Raw genomic sequence first — 17075 nt, forward strand, 5'->3', positions numbered from 1 at the left:
AAGTTTAAATTAAATTTAATATGAAGAAAACTAAACACTCAAGGATAGAGAGAAAAAGGCTGAAAAAGAAAATAAAATCTAAGGGACCAGGCTTAGCAGACATCACTGTTCAGCAGTATTTCTAATTAAAACAGTAAAATGCCAGAGCAGATGAACAGGGGAACAAAATGAAGAGCCAGAGATAGATCAAGGTAACATGGAAATACATACAAGATGATATTTTAATTCACTATGGATATCATTATATTCATAAATAAGTGATGCTTTCAAAATAGTGAAAACCAATCATTTGGAAAAAAGAGAAAATTATATACCTATCTTTGGCCAAGTGCAAAAATAAACCCAAAATGGAATGGAGATTCATATGCCAAAGGTCCCAGGATAGATGTGCATTTATACCCATGGATCTACATCTGGAAGCCATAAGTGAAAAGATTAACTTTATAGTAAACAAATTAAAAAAAAAAACACTGAATGATGGCTCAACAGGTAAGAGAACTTTCTCTGTAAACATGAGGACCTGAAATGGAACCCACAAAGCTCACACAAAAACCAAGGCATGGCTGAGACGGCCGTAACCCCCCGGTACTGTGCAGACACGGATGAATACAATTGAAGTGGCTTCATAGACATATCATGTCTTTGTTAGCGTTTCTGTTGCTATGATGAAACACCATGAGCATAAGCAACCTGGGGAAGAAAGGGTTTATTTTGCCTAAATTTCCAGGTAATAGAGCATCACTGAGGGAACTTGGGGCAGGAACTCAAGCAAGGAAGGATCCTGAGTCAGGTGCTGGCCTCGGAGGACATAGTGGAGCACTGCTTACTGGCTTGCTTCCTGTGGTTTGTTCAGCCTGCTTTCTTACAGCACCCAGACCACCTGTCCAAGGACAGCACCAAGCCTGTGAGGCAGGCCTTCTCAAGCCAAGCATTAGTCAAGACAAACAGCACACAGACTTGCTTACAGGCCAGTCTTGTGGAGGGATTATCCCAACTGTGGTTCCCTCTTTTTAACTAACACTAGCCGGTGTCAAGCTGGCACAAAACTAACCAGGACAATATTTTATTGTAATAAAATGTTATTTAAATAATTACATTTAAAATCAAGCACAAGAGCATATTTATGTAAGAAAGGACATGAAGATAGAAACATGTGTCTTTCCACTTGTACGAAGAGAAATATGGGACGGTTTACATGCACAGGTAGACCAAAACAGGGTGGAAAGAATGAGAAAATGGGGACAGGGAAGAAGGAATATGTTTTCTTGCTTGATAGAGCTCTGACTTTTGAAATTTTGTGTTTCTCTCTCTCTCTCTCACACACACACACACATATACATTTTAACAATCAAAATAAAAACAAAATAGGATAAAACAAGCAAAGGCATTAGAGAAAAAAATAAGAAGCCTAAATGAAATTATAAAGTTGCATTTGGCCATAAACTATAACCTAATGATAAAAGGAGCTGCAAACCACACTGTAGTTAATTGTTTCTTTATGTTGTTGTTGTTGATTTTATCCAGAGTTAGTGATTCAGAAATCATTTAGAGAGCAGTATTAGGAGATAATTAAGTATATTTGTGAATAATAGCTAGTTTTCTCACTATCAGAAAAAAGTCATAAACAAGAAAGGGAAAAGACTTGAAGGGTCACATGGCAGTTCATTGGAAGTGTCAGTAGGCACATTTAGCTTTAAATTGTTCTTATAGTGAGATTATTAGGAATTAAGGCATGCACACAGATATACAAATGTATTTTCAATCTGCATTCAATAATTGTGTTTAGAAGGAAAGTACTTCAGTAACAATAAACATGTATCTTCCACATTTGTGTTTCTAAATACCACATTTACACAAAAGAAACCAAAGTTCCTTGGAAAATGGCCAATTCAAGAGTAAGGTCAAGGAACAGTCAAGATGAGTTTATCTCATACCATCCGAAAGCAAGGAAATGTAAAGCTGATTATCATGGTTTGTTGAAGAACCTAGAAACCAAAATCAAATAGTTCCTAATGGCCAACTCTAAGGTAAGAAAAAAGTTAAGATAGTGATAATATGGTTTATATACTATAGATTAAAATACATGCATATGAACCAATATTAACATAAGTAAATGCATAAACAAATGCAAAAACATAGGCTATCCTTGCAGTAGAATTTTAATAACAAGTAGAAGAGAAATTGTATTAATAGAAGTAGGAGGTCACTCTCATGTACTGGTTTCAGGAACATTCAACAGTGAATGCAAAATTAGGGGCAGGAGTATATGAAACTGAACACTGGCTAACCTCTGAAAATATCTCCACAGGATAAAAGTGCAAAGGAAAAACACAAGCTTAACATGGAGAAATGTGTCAGTCACCACTCCACAAGGTGATCAGTGTTTGCTCAGGCTCCTCAGACACTAATACAGGTATCTTTAGACATGACCATGACATGTCTGGATGGGAATTACATGCACAATAGTTTTGCTTAAAGTATGTGACCTTGACTTAAACAATTGAAAACACCAGCAATTAAAAACTAGAGTGTATTATAAAAGGCAAAAGAAAATGAGCTGTGTAATTTTTTAATAAAAATTTCAAATCATGAAAGACTCGGGGGACTACAGGAGACATTGACAAAAATGCAGTATGAGATCCTGGGTCAGATTCTGGCTCAGAAAGATCCAGTCAAAGCACAACTGGCAAAATTCTCATGAGCTTGGCTGCCGACTTTTGGTACGGGCATTGCTAATTTTTCAGTGCGTTAACAATAGTGGAAGCTGGTTGGAGAATATAGTGAAGCTCTTTGCTCTATTTTTATAGATGTTTCAAAAGTTCAAAATTAGTTCATAATAAAGTTTTTAAAAGTGTATTGGGAGTTTCTGGTCATTTGAGGTCAAGGAAGGGGCAGCCACTTAACAGAGAAAGAGGTTGGAGTTAAGCCCTGACTGGCTGTTGTCTGCACATAACCATTAATGTTTCCTTAAGCCATTGGCCCTTCAGAGAAAATTGAGAGAATTTTTGCTTAAAAGGTGAATTAAGTGGATCCTACACGAGGTTTGACGAAGATAAACCCCCGCCCCGAACTTGTAAAAAAGAAGGAATTAGCATACTGCAGCAAAGAGTGTATGGAAAAATCATGAAATGTTTTATGAAATATATGTATTCAGAATAAAACTGTCTTTGTACAAGTTTGTACTTATTTATGACTTTCAGCTATGTTCTAAATAATGCTTCTACAGCATGCCAGATGATGGCACAAAATGTGGTCAGTTTTGAGGTAAAAATTACTCTGGTGAATGGAACGAAGCAGATTCCACAATAGAATATGTGGCATGTTTGTTAACAGCCAGAGTCCAATGTCCACAGAACAAAATACAACCCGTGCATTAAGTCCGGATGGTTGGAGTGAGCATGTCTGTTTTTCTTATTATCTTATTTTCTAAGTCATCTGCAATAATTCCATATTATTTTCTAATAATAAAGAAGAAAGGCCATATGTTTATTAATGTAATAAATTTTCAGGTCTCTGACCTCTGAGTGATGAACTCACCACTTCAGATGAATAAAAATAGTTAAAAATAAAATATCCAAGCGCCAGGCGGCCATCTATTCTGATATGACTCAGCAGAGGCAACAATTAGAGGCGATGAGTGGATTTTTCTCTTCAACCATGGTCATTTTAATTAGAAATGTTAACAGTTACTTTGGATGGATTTCGGCCTCTAGAATTATTACATTGACAGTGTCCCAGCAAACACCGACATCAAGCTTTTTACTGGTTTATTTTAAAAGGTGAACAGTTGTACTTTTTTGGGACTGGAAAATGTGTGTGTAGTCTTACGTAAGAGGTTACCCATTAAATGGAAGGATCGATTTTGGCCTGATCTATAAGCTTAGATCCATTCTTTAGGAATTAGAACCCAAGAAGTGCTGCCTACATTTTCTTGTTTTTCAAATATTATGTGCGTTCATTTATTTTACCTTGTATTTTTTATAGGCGGTCGCTGTGCTGCCCTGGCAGATCTGGAGACAATTCCTTCTCCTTTTACTTGTTGCACATTTAAGTAATTTGGGAGTTTGATTTTTGTATGGCAGAACTGCAGTCTTGATTTGCTCATGAACCACCCGAAAGTCCACTAGCATTTCAATATCTTGTGCCCCATTTTAAACCTACTCAATGCCAATTTCTCTCTTAGGAGTATCTCACTTGTGCCTGGACGCTCTGCTCTCCAAAACCCTTAAACTTATCTTCTCTACAATCTAAGGATATTACTCAGTGAAGCAACAAAACTGAAATATTCCAGGAACACACGCCAATACCGAATTCTGGGATTAAATGACAAAACATACTTTGCTTTCTTTGAAAACTACAACCTTCCTCAAAATAAAAATAGATTTTGTCTGATTCTCAAGGGACTTTAAAATAAGGTCTTACCAGATTTTCTCGCCCTTAGGCTACATGGTAAACTCAAGCACAAGCACGCTTTCCTTTTTTGTGCACCCTTTGACTGTTTCAGAACACACGTTCTATGTTTTCCCGGCATAAGAAAACACTTTCAGATGCTGTGGTGAAAGCGGCATATCTATAGGACATTATTTCTGATTTATAAGAACAAATTAATGAAGTTTAAAAAAAGAGAAAACAAAAGAAAAGTGGAATCATGGGCAATTTTATCAGCTTATTATTTAGGGGGATGACACACAAGCTGCTAAATGATTTCACCTTCAATTTCCATAATTCATAACTGATGAAATTTTAGGTTTGGACAAGCTATAATTTTGTCCAGAAACAAACTCATGTCAAGACTATCATATCTTTGTAACTGAGTGATTACCTCCAAACACACTAATAGTATCTCGCATAGGATTTACATAGGAAAAAACCAAAAAGAAACATTTTCTCACTCAGATTTAACATAAAATTCAGTCTTACAGATACCCTAAACTCATGGTTTATATTAATCATATTTAAAAATGGTAAATTTATTCTAACTACTATGCTTTTAAATTCTAACAAAATATATTGAAAATATATTTACTAGCATAAACACAGTGAGATTAAGAATTTAAATTTGATTAAATTAAACACATCATAAGGGAAAGCTGAAGAAAATGAAATATATTTAAAATCCAATCTGTTCTTCTTAAAGTTCCAACAACTAACACTATTTAATACCAGCTAATATTGAATATCGACATTTATATTTCAACTGATACCTAATCCTTAGATATAAACACATAAACTGTCATCATTTTGTATAAATTTCCTAGAATATTTGCTTATCACAGATGTCAAAATGTTAATATCCAATCGGCAAATCTTTACAACTGGAGGAGAGTTAGATTTATCAAAGTTTTCTATTTTCACATGTAAGTTTACTTTTTTTTTAAAAGAGAGATGTGAGCAGAAACATGCTTATGTGCAAATAGGTTCAACCTTTCATTTTTTTTTCTAGGTATAGTTAGACACTTGTACTTCCTATAACAAAAACTTATAAATGATGGTTGTAATTTATGATATTTGTGATTTTTTTTGAGAGGGTTTCTCCGTGTAGCCTTGATTTTGTTAGACTCACTTTGTAGACCAGGCTGGCCTTGAACTCACAGAGATCCACCTGCCTCTGCCTCCTTGAGTGCTGGGATTACAGGTCTGAGCAACCTTAACATTCTTAATATTCTTACAGCATGTAATTTAGAAAAAGCAAATCACTTAATTTTCACTGAAAAAATAAGTCTCAGAAAATTATATTCCATGTTATACTGTTTTGAGAAAGCTTAAAATTACAAAAAAAATATTGTATTGGGAAGAACCATTTGTGATAAAATAAGACAAAAAAAAAAAAAAAAAAGAATGAGTAAGACCCATGACAGACTGTTCTATCATGCTTTTCTGTTGTGATAACAACCAAGGCTGAAGCCTGGAATGAAAAAAATTTATCTGGTTTACATTTCCAGGTAACAATCATCACAAGAAGGGGTAGGAACTCAAGCAGGAATTGAAGCAAAAACAATGGAGGAATTCTGCTTACATCCTTGTTCTTTGGCTCCTGTTTAGCTAGCTTGCTTACATAAGCTCGGACCGTCTACCTATGGGTGATGCTGCCCATCAAGAAAAGGATTGTACAGACACTGCCACAGGTCAGTGTAATCTTGGGTAGTTTTCAGTTCAGGTTCCCTTCTTTGCAAGCGACTCTGGGTTGTGTCAGTTTGACAATAAAAACTAAATAACACATAGATGCAGTCTTTAACGGTCATGCTGAAGGGTAGAAGTAAGAGAGGGACACATGAGGTATGTTCTGGACACTACTTTACACACACACACACATGCCATGCATGCACACACATAGACATGCACACAGACTTGCACACTTCATCATGAGAATCACTGAATTTAAGTCTAAGAAAGCCAAAAGGTTCATTATGGTCTAAACACAAACTGATGATGAAAAATATGAGAAGTGCCCTGATGGATGAAGAGTCTTACTGTTCTAAAAATATGGACCATTTGTCCTTTGACCTCTACTTTTGTCTGCATTATTAAATTTGTGGCAAATATTTAACTTTTTCTGAGGTTTCTAACTTCTAAAAAAATGTGCCTATTTCCTCCAATGTTTTATACACTTTAAAAAAATATTCTACTGGCTTTTAAAGTGATATAAGAATTCTCCTACTTTTTTAAAGCAATGATATGAGAATAAATAATAGGAAAGTATATTTCATACTTAAAAATACACATTCATCCTTGTGGTATGTTGTGATACAGTTAATTAATGAATGCATTAATCCTAGCGGAACATTTCTGGAGTTCAGCTTTTGATCCCAGAGGTTAAAACAAGGAATAGGATTTCTATCACATCTCTTTTTCCCTAGTAACTTGATAGCTAAAGGGTACTGTGATAAAGTATGAGATTTAGAAAGAACAGGCTCATATCAACTTCAGGCTGAAAAATGAATGGACTCCTGATCACTCATACGAGCCTGGAATCAGAAGATAGTGGAAAAATATTCACGTGCAAATCCTTTTAGTTTTTAAATAATCATCAAACCATTTATCTTTTTTAAAGAAATGGGACATTTGGCACCACTCAGTAGAATGCATCCTGAAATAAAGTGTGTGTATGTGTGTGAAAAATGTAAAAATACACATGTTAACTTATTTGACCAACTACCACAGGAGCTTGAACTCTGGATACAGTCTAAATTTAATCAGATTACTTGAAGTTAAAATAAAATGTCTTATAGTTCTTAAAAAATATATCTACATCTACTGACTCAAAAATATATACATTTTGACTGAAGATGTAAAACTAAGATAAATACACATTGGAAACATCGTTCCAAAGGCCGTGGAGTAAAAGTGAGATACTGTGGAAATCAAGGGAGACAGGCAAAATCACCCGTGGGCTGATTAAATGAAACAATAAGCTCATCATCTTCTCACACGTTTCGTGTTTAGTTTTACTTTTAATTTCTCGGGAAGAAGAGCCTTTACCATACCTGGCGGGGCGTCCGTTCTGACTTACTTCGGCACCACTCCCAGTCTGAAAGATCTGGCTTCTGACTCTCCTCATGGGACAGTCGTCTTTCTGGACCTTCAGAAGAGGTGATTTCGCCACGGTGAATATCGCTTTCTGCATTAACAGAAAAGCCACCCTTGTCCTCCTGCACATCCTGTCTGGGCTCTGGGGTGTCAGTATTGGTGCACTTGTTGATGGCCGGCAGCGTGGTGCTGTCCAGCGGTGGCGTGGTGCTGATTTCTACGGTGATGGCATTGAAGACCTTGTGGATGTCTTCCGGCGGCTCCTTTGTAGCTTCACACTCATAGTTCTTTGGGTTGTGACGGGATATGGAATTTTCATCCTCCTCCTCCTCCTCATAGTAATTTGCATGCGCTATTTTATAGATTCCATAACTTTGTTGGAATGATAGATTGAATTCAAAGCCTTTCCTCTTCACTGAATGAAAACAACAAAATTCTCCAGTTAGTACGGTAGATATAAACAGCATTGGATGGAAATAGTGAGCATGAACAGGCACTGCATTTTCCTGATTACTCTGAGTTAAAAAATCTTCAGTTACTTGTAATGTATTCAAAGCCACATTTCTTACAAGAATCTATTATTTTATTATTCTCACCTGATTTCTCTCACCTGATGGGGACTTCGGCAATTTCATATGACTAAAACTTGACTATAAATTAGGAAACTCAGATATATTCAGGTTTTTTGTGCCTTTTATTTTTCGGTTCACTGATTTTATGTCTATATTTTTTTACTTTGTAAAGCACTATGTTGTCTCCTGTTCTAAAAACTGATTACTACACAGCCTTCATATTATGAGCTCTTATGCATAAGTAATCGCTTCAAGAGTTTTTTTGGCTATAATACTTTTGACATTATGTCTGTAAAAGAGTAATCACTTCAAGAGTTTTTTGTCTATAATACTTTTGACATTATGTCTGTAAAAGCATACATTAAAAAAATGGCCCATATTCTGCAATGTAGTTTTTAACTTCAAAAGCATAATTTTTCTTTCTCCAATGTGTCACTATGGAGATGAGACTGGTGTTGAACTTTCCAGTTAGTACAGTCTGGCCTTGAACTCTCCACCATTCAGTCTTAATTCTGGGGCTATGTGTGTGAGTCACAGCCTCTGGCAACAAGTACATTTCTCATATAAATAAACTCACAATATATTTGTTTTAAAAAGTAGGTGCATTCTGTGAATGGAAGCATTTTTAGAGTACTCATACAGCTGAATAAACACAAGATATATTTAGTAAGAATTAGTAGAATTTACTATTTAAATAGACAGAGGAGCGAGTATTCCAAATGTAACACCCTTAATTGGTGGGTACAACCGAAAATCTTAGAAAAGAGTGTGGCAGAAAGTGATACAATTTCTGAGTGTGAACATCAGCCAATTATAAATCAACTTATATCTAAGTGGTAGGCAAAATGCAATTTGATGTGTTTTTTTTCATCATTTAAAACATGTTTTCTTTCAAGAAAACTTTCTACTTTGATAGCTGAATGTTTTACAGTTAGGCATTTCGCTATCTTTGGTGGAAAAATTATGAAAAGCTATAAAGTTTTTATGGGAATAAAACATAAAATTTGATTCACTTTGCAACGCACTCTAGTGGCATTCACATGCTCATTCTATTACTGAAATGTTCCCAGAATCAAAGATTTACAGCTCAGTTGTGCGTTCTGAAAAATAGAATTTATCAGTATCATTCATTATTTGTGTGAGCCAGAACAGAAGTAAGAAGAAATTGTTAGCAAAAGAAAATTGAAAAGTAGAAGCAGATGATCGTGTTCTCTATACTGTAACATTTGCAGTTCTGCTTAGTTATCCAGGAACATAGTCCAATAAAATTAAATTACAACTTTTAAGGTACTTCAAGACTGAGAGCTGAATTACTACAAGGATGACACAATTATTGATGGGTTCCATTTCTCCAGCATAGATTGGAAGGGGCAAATTTGTTAGCTAGAACCGCGCAGAAAATAAGGGTGCTTATAAAACAACTATTTTATGATCAATACTTGGATGTATAGTGTCAGCTGTATATTGTGACTTTGAGATTCAGAGAGTAGAAAATGTGTGACATCTTTACAGGAGTAAGCAGAATGTGCTTTGGGAGAGAGTGCTTCCAGTGCAGGAGCATACCAAGAAGTCTGAGGCGAGAAGAAAACCAGGGACCAGTGAGCTGCTCAGTAGGTAAAGGTGTTTGCCATTTAAGTCATTTACTTGAGGTGAAGTCTTGCTCCCAGAGTAGGAGAGATCCATCTCCCAAAAGTTATTCTCTTACTTCCATACTCATACATCCACAATCATGTACACATCAATACCACACACAATAATTGATGATGATGATATACATTTAAAGAAAGAGACTAAGGTTGCCATAATCATTCTGAGGTGGTAATTCAACCATGTTGTTTCATGATAGACCTACATAATAGTATTGCTCATTCTTTTCTGTAGAGAAACCTGAGATCAATAAGGAAAGCCAGCTTTGGTTATTTATTTTACAAAATGATTTAACTTTAAAATTAACTGATTCAAGAATTCTAATGATTATCCTCTATATGAAATTGCTTCCCTGTTGATCATGCTTGGTAGAGAAATATACTAATGGATGGATGGGTTAATACATGAACCATTTCCCTTCTTTGGTTCTGAAGTTCAATGATAAAGAATGTAAATAGAAGAAATTTTTACTTGCAACTCCTAATGAGTTCATATATCTGGCCAACTCCTGGTCAACTTGAGGATAAGCCACCTTGAGAGGTATAGAACTCCCAGTGCCACAGTCATGGCACTTCCTGGCATGGCACACATTTTCACTGTATTCCCTTTGGCATAGTCTGAATTATAAAAGGGAATGGAGCTATTTGACCTGTAAGTGTCTAAGTTAGTATTTCTCTAGCAACATTTTTTTGTTTTGTATTTTGTTCGTTTGTTTTTTGTTTGTTTGTTTTTCAGAGAAGATTTCTCTGTATAGCCTTGGCTGTCCTGGTCTCAATTTGTAGACCAGGCTGGTCTTGAACTTACTGAGATCCCCCTGCTTCTGACTCCCTGAGTACTGGGATCATAGGCATGCATCATCACCCTTGGCTAATATTTTGTTTTTAATGCTATGTTTTTCTTTAAAAAAAAAACACAACACAAAACAAAAAACCTCCAGGGACTGAGGGGAGCTTAATGGTTGCCACACAACAAGAGAACCAGAGTTCAAAACCCCAGGAAGCACATGAAGCACAGGTGCAGGGTGATAACATATGTGGTGTTATCTGGCTGCAGAGACAGGGGAACAATCTGACCAGCACTAGCTGTAGTCTCAGTTTGCCTAAAAAAATAAGTCAAGAGAAATCATAGGCTGTTGCAGACATCAACCTTGGACTTTCACAAGCACAGACATGTGCACATGCTCTTGCAAACACATGTGAACATGGATACACACACACATGCACACCACACACATGAAAAGAAGGAACAAAAACCATTTACACCTTCAAAGCGAACTTCTTTTTTAAAATAAATGCTAACAAAAGCAGTGGTGATTTCAGGGGAAAGTGATTGCTTCGGTTTTGAAAAGTTTGTCTCCGTAGCCAGGGTGGTGTTCTGCTGGACTGCCTGGAGGCTCCCCAGCATGTGTAGTGTGGCTGTTGCAATGGATTCTTAGTGATTTGAGTGAGTGCCTGGTAATTGCATTGGCATTAGTTAGTTCTGATATGGGTGCTTCCCAGTTCTAAAATATGTTTGCCTAACCCACTTCACTGAGTCTTCGTTTCTGCTGGCATGAGCTTACCTCCCTCAGGATTCTAAATTTTGGGTGACAGAATCACGGCACTAATGAAATAGCACAGTGGCAACATTTGTCAGACTATTGGAATCGACTTGTAAATAATTTCTTCCTGTTATATAACTTTACAAATTGTGTATATACTTTATTATCAGTTGTCTCTATTGTTATGGTCTAGTTATTAATCTCTAAGAAACATTATTATTATGCTATCCAGGTATTTTAAAGACACAAGGTATTTGTCATCTGTTATCAATAAAACAATGATCTTTTTAACAACAGAATTTTTTTTTTGTCATTTGGAAAATATCTAAATATTCTACAACTTAAATATAATCAATACATGAAAATGGCCAGTAATTAATATTTATAAAAAATAACCTTGTTACAGTAACCGTGTTATATATTGATTGCAGAAAATGCTTTGATATTCTCTAATTTTTACAATCCTAAAATGGTATGAAATGAACTGTTTTTATTTAATCTTTTTCTCTACATAAAATTTTATATATAAAAATTTCTTGCTCATTCTGTGAGAAAGGACAATCTACAGAAGAGTTAATTGATCACACACTAACGGATCAACTGATTTATTCAGTCTAGAGCATATAGAGCATATCTTCTAGAATGACGGAAACGTCCTTTCCTTTTTAGGAGATCACAGCTACTTCTAATCTTGTCCTGTTTTTCACCCAGGTAAACTTTTCTTTGAGGGAAGTAGGCATCATATTGTTTCTTTTAATCAGCTGATATGGCCAGGTGGATCTAATCCTGCAATCTTCTAATACAGCAACAACTTCTCTTCCTTCTCCTTTTAGCAACATAAACAACTTTTTTTTTTTTTTTTTTTTTTAAGTGAATGGCATGGGTTAAACTCAGGTACAAAAACAAAGACAACCAGGGTCCCCAACCCTTCTTAGCTCGGGGATTCTTGTTTATTGGGTGGTGTTAGGGATGTAAGCTGTTTCTAACAGCAGAGGGGTACCCTAACATTTATTGGGGGTCATTTTCAGGCAAGGGGGTTACACACTACAAAACCTTTCCAGTATCTTAGGAGAGATTAAGTATCAAAATAATGAAAGTACTTTTCTTACTGTTCTACTGAGTAAGAAGGAGTTATAGCTCAAGAGTTTTAAGCTCTTTTTTTAGAATTTGTCTTTTTTCAAAAGCAGGCTGCTCAGCAATGCTGCCCTTCAAGCGTAGACTTCGGAGGAGGGATTGATTTTCCTCCACTTTGGGCTAAAAGTGAGGAAGGAAGTAACATATAAGGGTCCGTGCTGACATTAAAAGGTTGAGTTGAATGGTCCCTTTTGTTATCTAAAAAAAGTCGCCAATGAATAAATACTTCTCGACCTTGTTTAAAACCTACACCATCACTAAGTTAAAATTTTATCATTCTTCTTATTTACCATTTGCATGTCCTAGAATCTTCCCCTTTCCCCCTCAGTAACTTTCTCAATAGGCCACTTTCCTCTATTTGAGTGCAGGCACAAGGCTTCTACTCTGGAGCCACTGTGGAGGACTTACGCTTTTTCCCATCGGATGCAGGGGAGCAGGTGTCCGGCTGGCAGTTGATGATGCAGCCACAGGGCAAATGGGTCCAGCGTTTGGACAAGACAAACACTGGGGTTACAATGCTGGCCAGCAGGGTTAGTAGAAAGCTGAGCATGTCGACCGGAAGGCTCTGAAACCCCACCACGTGTTTTACCACCATGTGTATCTGAAAGGCAAAGAACTTCAGACTTAAGCCAGAATCCTGTTTCCCACTTTCCAAGCCTTTCTCACAGCCCTCACTCGTCTGAAGCTCTCTATCCAAGCCTCCTGTCTAGGTCAATAGGAGCTCTGTTTCTGGGCTTCCTCCCGGGGCTTTTGGTGACAGGATTCTGGGAATGGATGGGACACACCTCAGGGCACCAGAGCAGACAGGGTTTAGGTGTTTCCTTTCTGAACGCTAGATCTGCACTCGCTGCAGCTTGAAATCTCTACTAAAGAGGCAGGCAGTCTATAACTTAGAGATGCTACACGAAGAGGGCAGGGACCGGTGGGACGGATACTGGAAACTCCAGATGGCTTGTTACTTCTGGTTTCCAGGTCTCCACCCTGGCGCGCTGGTCACAGCGTGAGCCACTGCCATCTCGTTCAGCTCACTCCTGGACATCGGAACAACAGCTAATTTCTGCTCTCTCTTCCTCTTTCCCCCTACATTGTATCACACCACTCTGTCTCTGGGTACTAGAGATGGGCGTTGTCCCTACCAGGCAAGAGGAAACAAGGAATAAAACGGGGCCAGATAAGGTTCAAAGAAAACAAAACAAAACAACAACAACAACAAAACCTTTTACTTCCTCCTTTCCTCTCCGAATATGTCCAGATTTTGCCTTAAGAGAGAACATCTTTGACCGTGGTCTAGGAAAACCAAGTCTTCTGTGACAGAAAAGACTCTCCGCCCTTCTTAGACTGAAAAATACTTAACAGCTAAGGTTTGGTGGCTAACCAGTCCCCAGGTGAATTGCCTTCCTCCAGGCTTGGTGTCTTCAGCGCCCACAGATGCGTCTGGAAGCGAAGCGGACTTACACTGGCTTCCTTGGGTAACTCCCCAAACCCGCGTCTGGGCTCAGCACACACACCCCGCGGGTGATAAATGCACTCACCATCATGGGCAGCCAAAGAATGACTTTCGTCAGAGCTAGGATCAAAGCGAACCGCTTCTGTGCCAGGCTCACAGGGAAGCTCCTGGAGCCATGGGGAGTTCCGGGATTCTCTCCCCTGCAGGCTCCAGCGCGGGGCGCAGCGGGCTGACCCGGGGCAAACCCTGCGTCGGAGCTGGGGGAGCACCCCCCAGAGCATCGCAGAGCAGGGATCGTAACGTCCTCTGGCGACAAGCAGAGCACTCTTCCCCCAGCAGCCGGGGTCCCAGGAGTGGAGGTGCCGCGGGAAATTGCCTGGTAGCTGGCGTGGAGTCTCCGCGGCTCCTCCGAGCACAGCAGCTGTTGAGTAAGAGGGACTGAGAGAACCGCCAGGAGCCCGAAGGCGGAAGCGTACACGGCGAAGAGGAGCAGCACGTAGGGGCTGGAGCAGTCCGTCAGGCATCCCCAGGGCGTGCGCTCGAAGAAGCCCCAGCCGCACAGCGGGAGCGAGGCCAGCAGCAGGCTGACTGCCCACACCGTTAAAGCCACACCAAGCACCTGTCCGGATCGCCAGGAAGTTGACCGACTCGACACCGTCCTGTGCATCGTATAAAAGTTGTAGACGACTATAAGTGTCGCCTTCAAGTTGCTGGAGAGGCCCTGGCACAAATACAGTAAGGCAGAGGTGGTGCACAGAGACTGGGAGTAACCCGGGGCCTCTTTTGGCCACTGCAAAACCAGAAAGATGGCCACTGACAAGACACTTAAGAGATCATCCACAGACCAGGAAGCCACAAGCATGGACACAACAGTCCTGTTTTGCATGGGCAGCAGGGAAGCCAGTGAGAAAATGCTGCCCACCAGAGCTGCGATAGTCATTAAACAGATGAGGCAAAAAAGAGAAAGAGTCAGAGTGGCTGGCGAGCTCACAAGGTCCGTAGAATTATGACTTACTTTCCACAGGTTAGAGTCATTTGTTAAGTTGCTGAAAAAGAAAGACATTTTCCTCAGTGTTTTAATTTCCCTCTTCAACGAGTCTGATGATTTTTCTCAGAGCATGAGAGTTGTAAATCAGATGTCATTTCTCCTGCCAAGTTTCTCTAGATGTTCCGTGTGTTGGTCCAGCAGGAAAATGATCAGACATGTCTCGGTTAGAAAGATCTGACTCAACCCATATTTTAAAGCTAGGATCCATTTCAGGCATCAGTAAGAAACTTTTCAACATTTTAAGTAAAGAAATCAGCCAAAAACTTCCTTCCACCACCAAATTCAGACAAGAAAGCAGGAACTCCTCAGGCAGATTGCAAAGTGTCCATGCCTGGTTGCTGGGGGTCCTTCCTAAGGAGCATCTCTAGCTTGATTCAATCACTTGGGAAAACAATAAAATGATGCATCTGTTTCCAGAACTGGATTCAAAGACAGAGGTTGTCAGGTAGGTTTCAGAGAGAGAGAGAGAGAGAGAGAGAGAGAGAGAGAGAGATTGAGGCAGAACCAGTAATAAGAAGCCTGAACATAGGCTCCCATCAAACCTTTGTGTTCTTTTATCAGCTTGTGATCCTGGGAGCTGCAGGAAGGAGGAGTCAGCTGCAAGCAGGAGAGAAGCTGCGAAGAAAGGGAGAGTTCAGTGTTTGAACAAAATGATTTGTAGCTTCTACTCCCAGTCTGGCTTATTAGCAGCAAGAGAAAGTGCCTTTTGATTTTAGCATATAAAACTAGTTCAAATACTTGCTCTGCCTTGATCTGAACTATGGAAATCACTACCAAGTGGTCTAAGGTACCCCAGTAGCTGAAATCCTTCTCCCTATCTAGGTTTCTATTGCAGTGAGAGGCTTTCCCTGGAGAGATACAAGCCATGGAAGTCTACTCACCCTAATGAGGGAACCCATGGCAGGCCAAAGAAATGACTGCACGAAGTTCCAACTTTGAGAACTAATGAGATGTTGCTGGGGCTGCTTACAGCAACAGGGATGGCTCTGAGGCAGCTGCAGCACTGAAAAGCCCATCCCAATGCAGGTGACCAGTTACAAAGGCTGCATGCCTGGAGCTCACAGCTTGCAGGCAGCTGGGCAGAGCTGAGAATGTCCTCTAGGCATCCCACCTGGTCATACTCTTCTCTCCAGCAGCTGCTCCCTTCTCTTCCCTTAAGGAGGGGTCCACATGAATCGCACAAGTTTCAGCATTCCCAGACATGTAGGTGCTTGTTTACCTCTAGAATCCCATGGGCCTTTCTCCGTTAGGCAATATTTCAATTCTGAGGAATCCAACATTCAGCCACATAACACTCCATCTGTGACCAAGCATGGGCCACTATGCCACAACCACAGTCACTTGGGAGTTTTCCTAGTGGTTAGGAGTCTCTGGGGTACACAATGTATTGTAAAAGGAAGATTTTTTTCCCATGGTAGATTTCCACTGACAGCAACAGTGATCAATGGGCAAAAGCACAAGCAGTTAGATGACAGTTTGATGGGGATATCACATCCTCTTAACAAAACAGTAGCAGTTCCTTTCCCATCGGGGGATATGACCTCTTCAGGCAGTACCAGATGTGAGCGCCCAAACTGTTTATCGTTCCCATGAGAGTTGCACCTTTGTGGCGTCAGTAAACACATGCTGGCTGTTTTTTATTTGTTTGCTTGTTTTTTGCATTGGAGCATGTAGATCTCACAGCCAAGCAGTAGCGTTGGTCACAATGCTCTTCCAGCCTGCACAGCACCTTGTGGCACTGTAAGCTGGGAAGAAGGGAGCTTCTCTTCCAGTCTCAGCTTCATTTCTCCACGTCCTGCAACCAAAGTGTTTTCGGCCACAGGGCCTTACTATCTAGTTCTGGCACACAGCTGACAGTGAAAGCAATAGTCTTTATGATTTGTGGGCCCTCAGGAGTCTACTTGGTCAGCAACCTGTAACAAAGCAACACACCTCTGGCACTGGGATTTTTAAAAAATTTTATTTATTACAATTTATTCACTTTGTATCCCTGCTGCAGCTACCTCCCCTGTCTCCTCCTTCATGGGAGCATGAAGGTCAGATTTTGAGAGTTCCTTGAAGGTTCATTCTTCATCATTTCAAGTAATGCATATTGATCTTATGATCCATCTGCTAAGAGAATGCTTAAAAATTAACTATCAAAATCTAATGTAGGAAAAG

At 39.2% G+C, this 17075-nt stretch overlaps 1 protein-coding gene across 1 annotated transcript in view; it reads right to left on the bottom strand.

Moving 5' to 3' along the window:
- Positions 1-14930, bottom strand: part of Gpr149 (G protein-coupled receptor 149) — a 43406-nt gene extending 28476 nt beyond the window's left edge. The window contains exons 1-3 of the mRNA XM_055596821.1: positions 13953-14930; positions 12829-13021; positions 7485-7942 (exon numbers count right to left, since the gene is read on the bottom strand). Coding sequence (XP_055452796.1) covers positions 7485-7942; positions 12829-13021; positions 13953-14930 — 1629 coding nt within the window. The remainder of the gene's footprint in view (positions 1-7484; positions 7943-12828; positions 13022-13952) is intronic.
- Between the last annotated feature and the right edge of the window lie 2145 nt (positions 14931-17075).

Source organism: Psammomys obesus, unplaced genomic scaffold (assembly GCF_907164565.1).
Source record: "Psammomys obesus unplaced genomic scaffold, mPsaObe1.curated_primary_1811, whole genome shotgun sequence".
NCBI classification, from domain to species: Eukaryota; Metazoa; Chordata; class Mammalia; order Rodentia; family Muridae; genus Psammomys; species Psammomys obesus.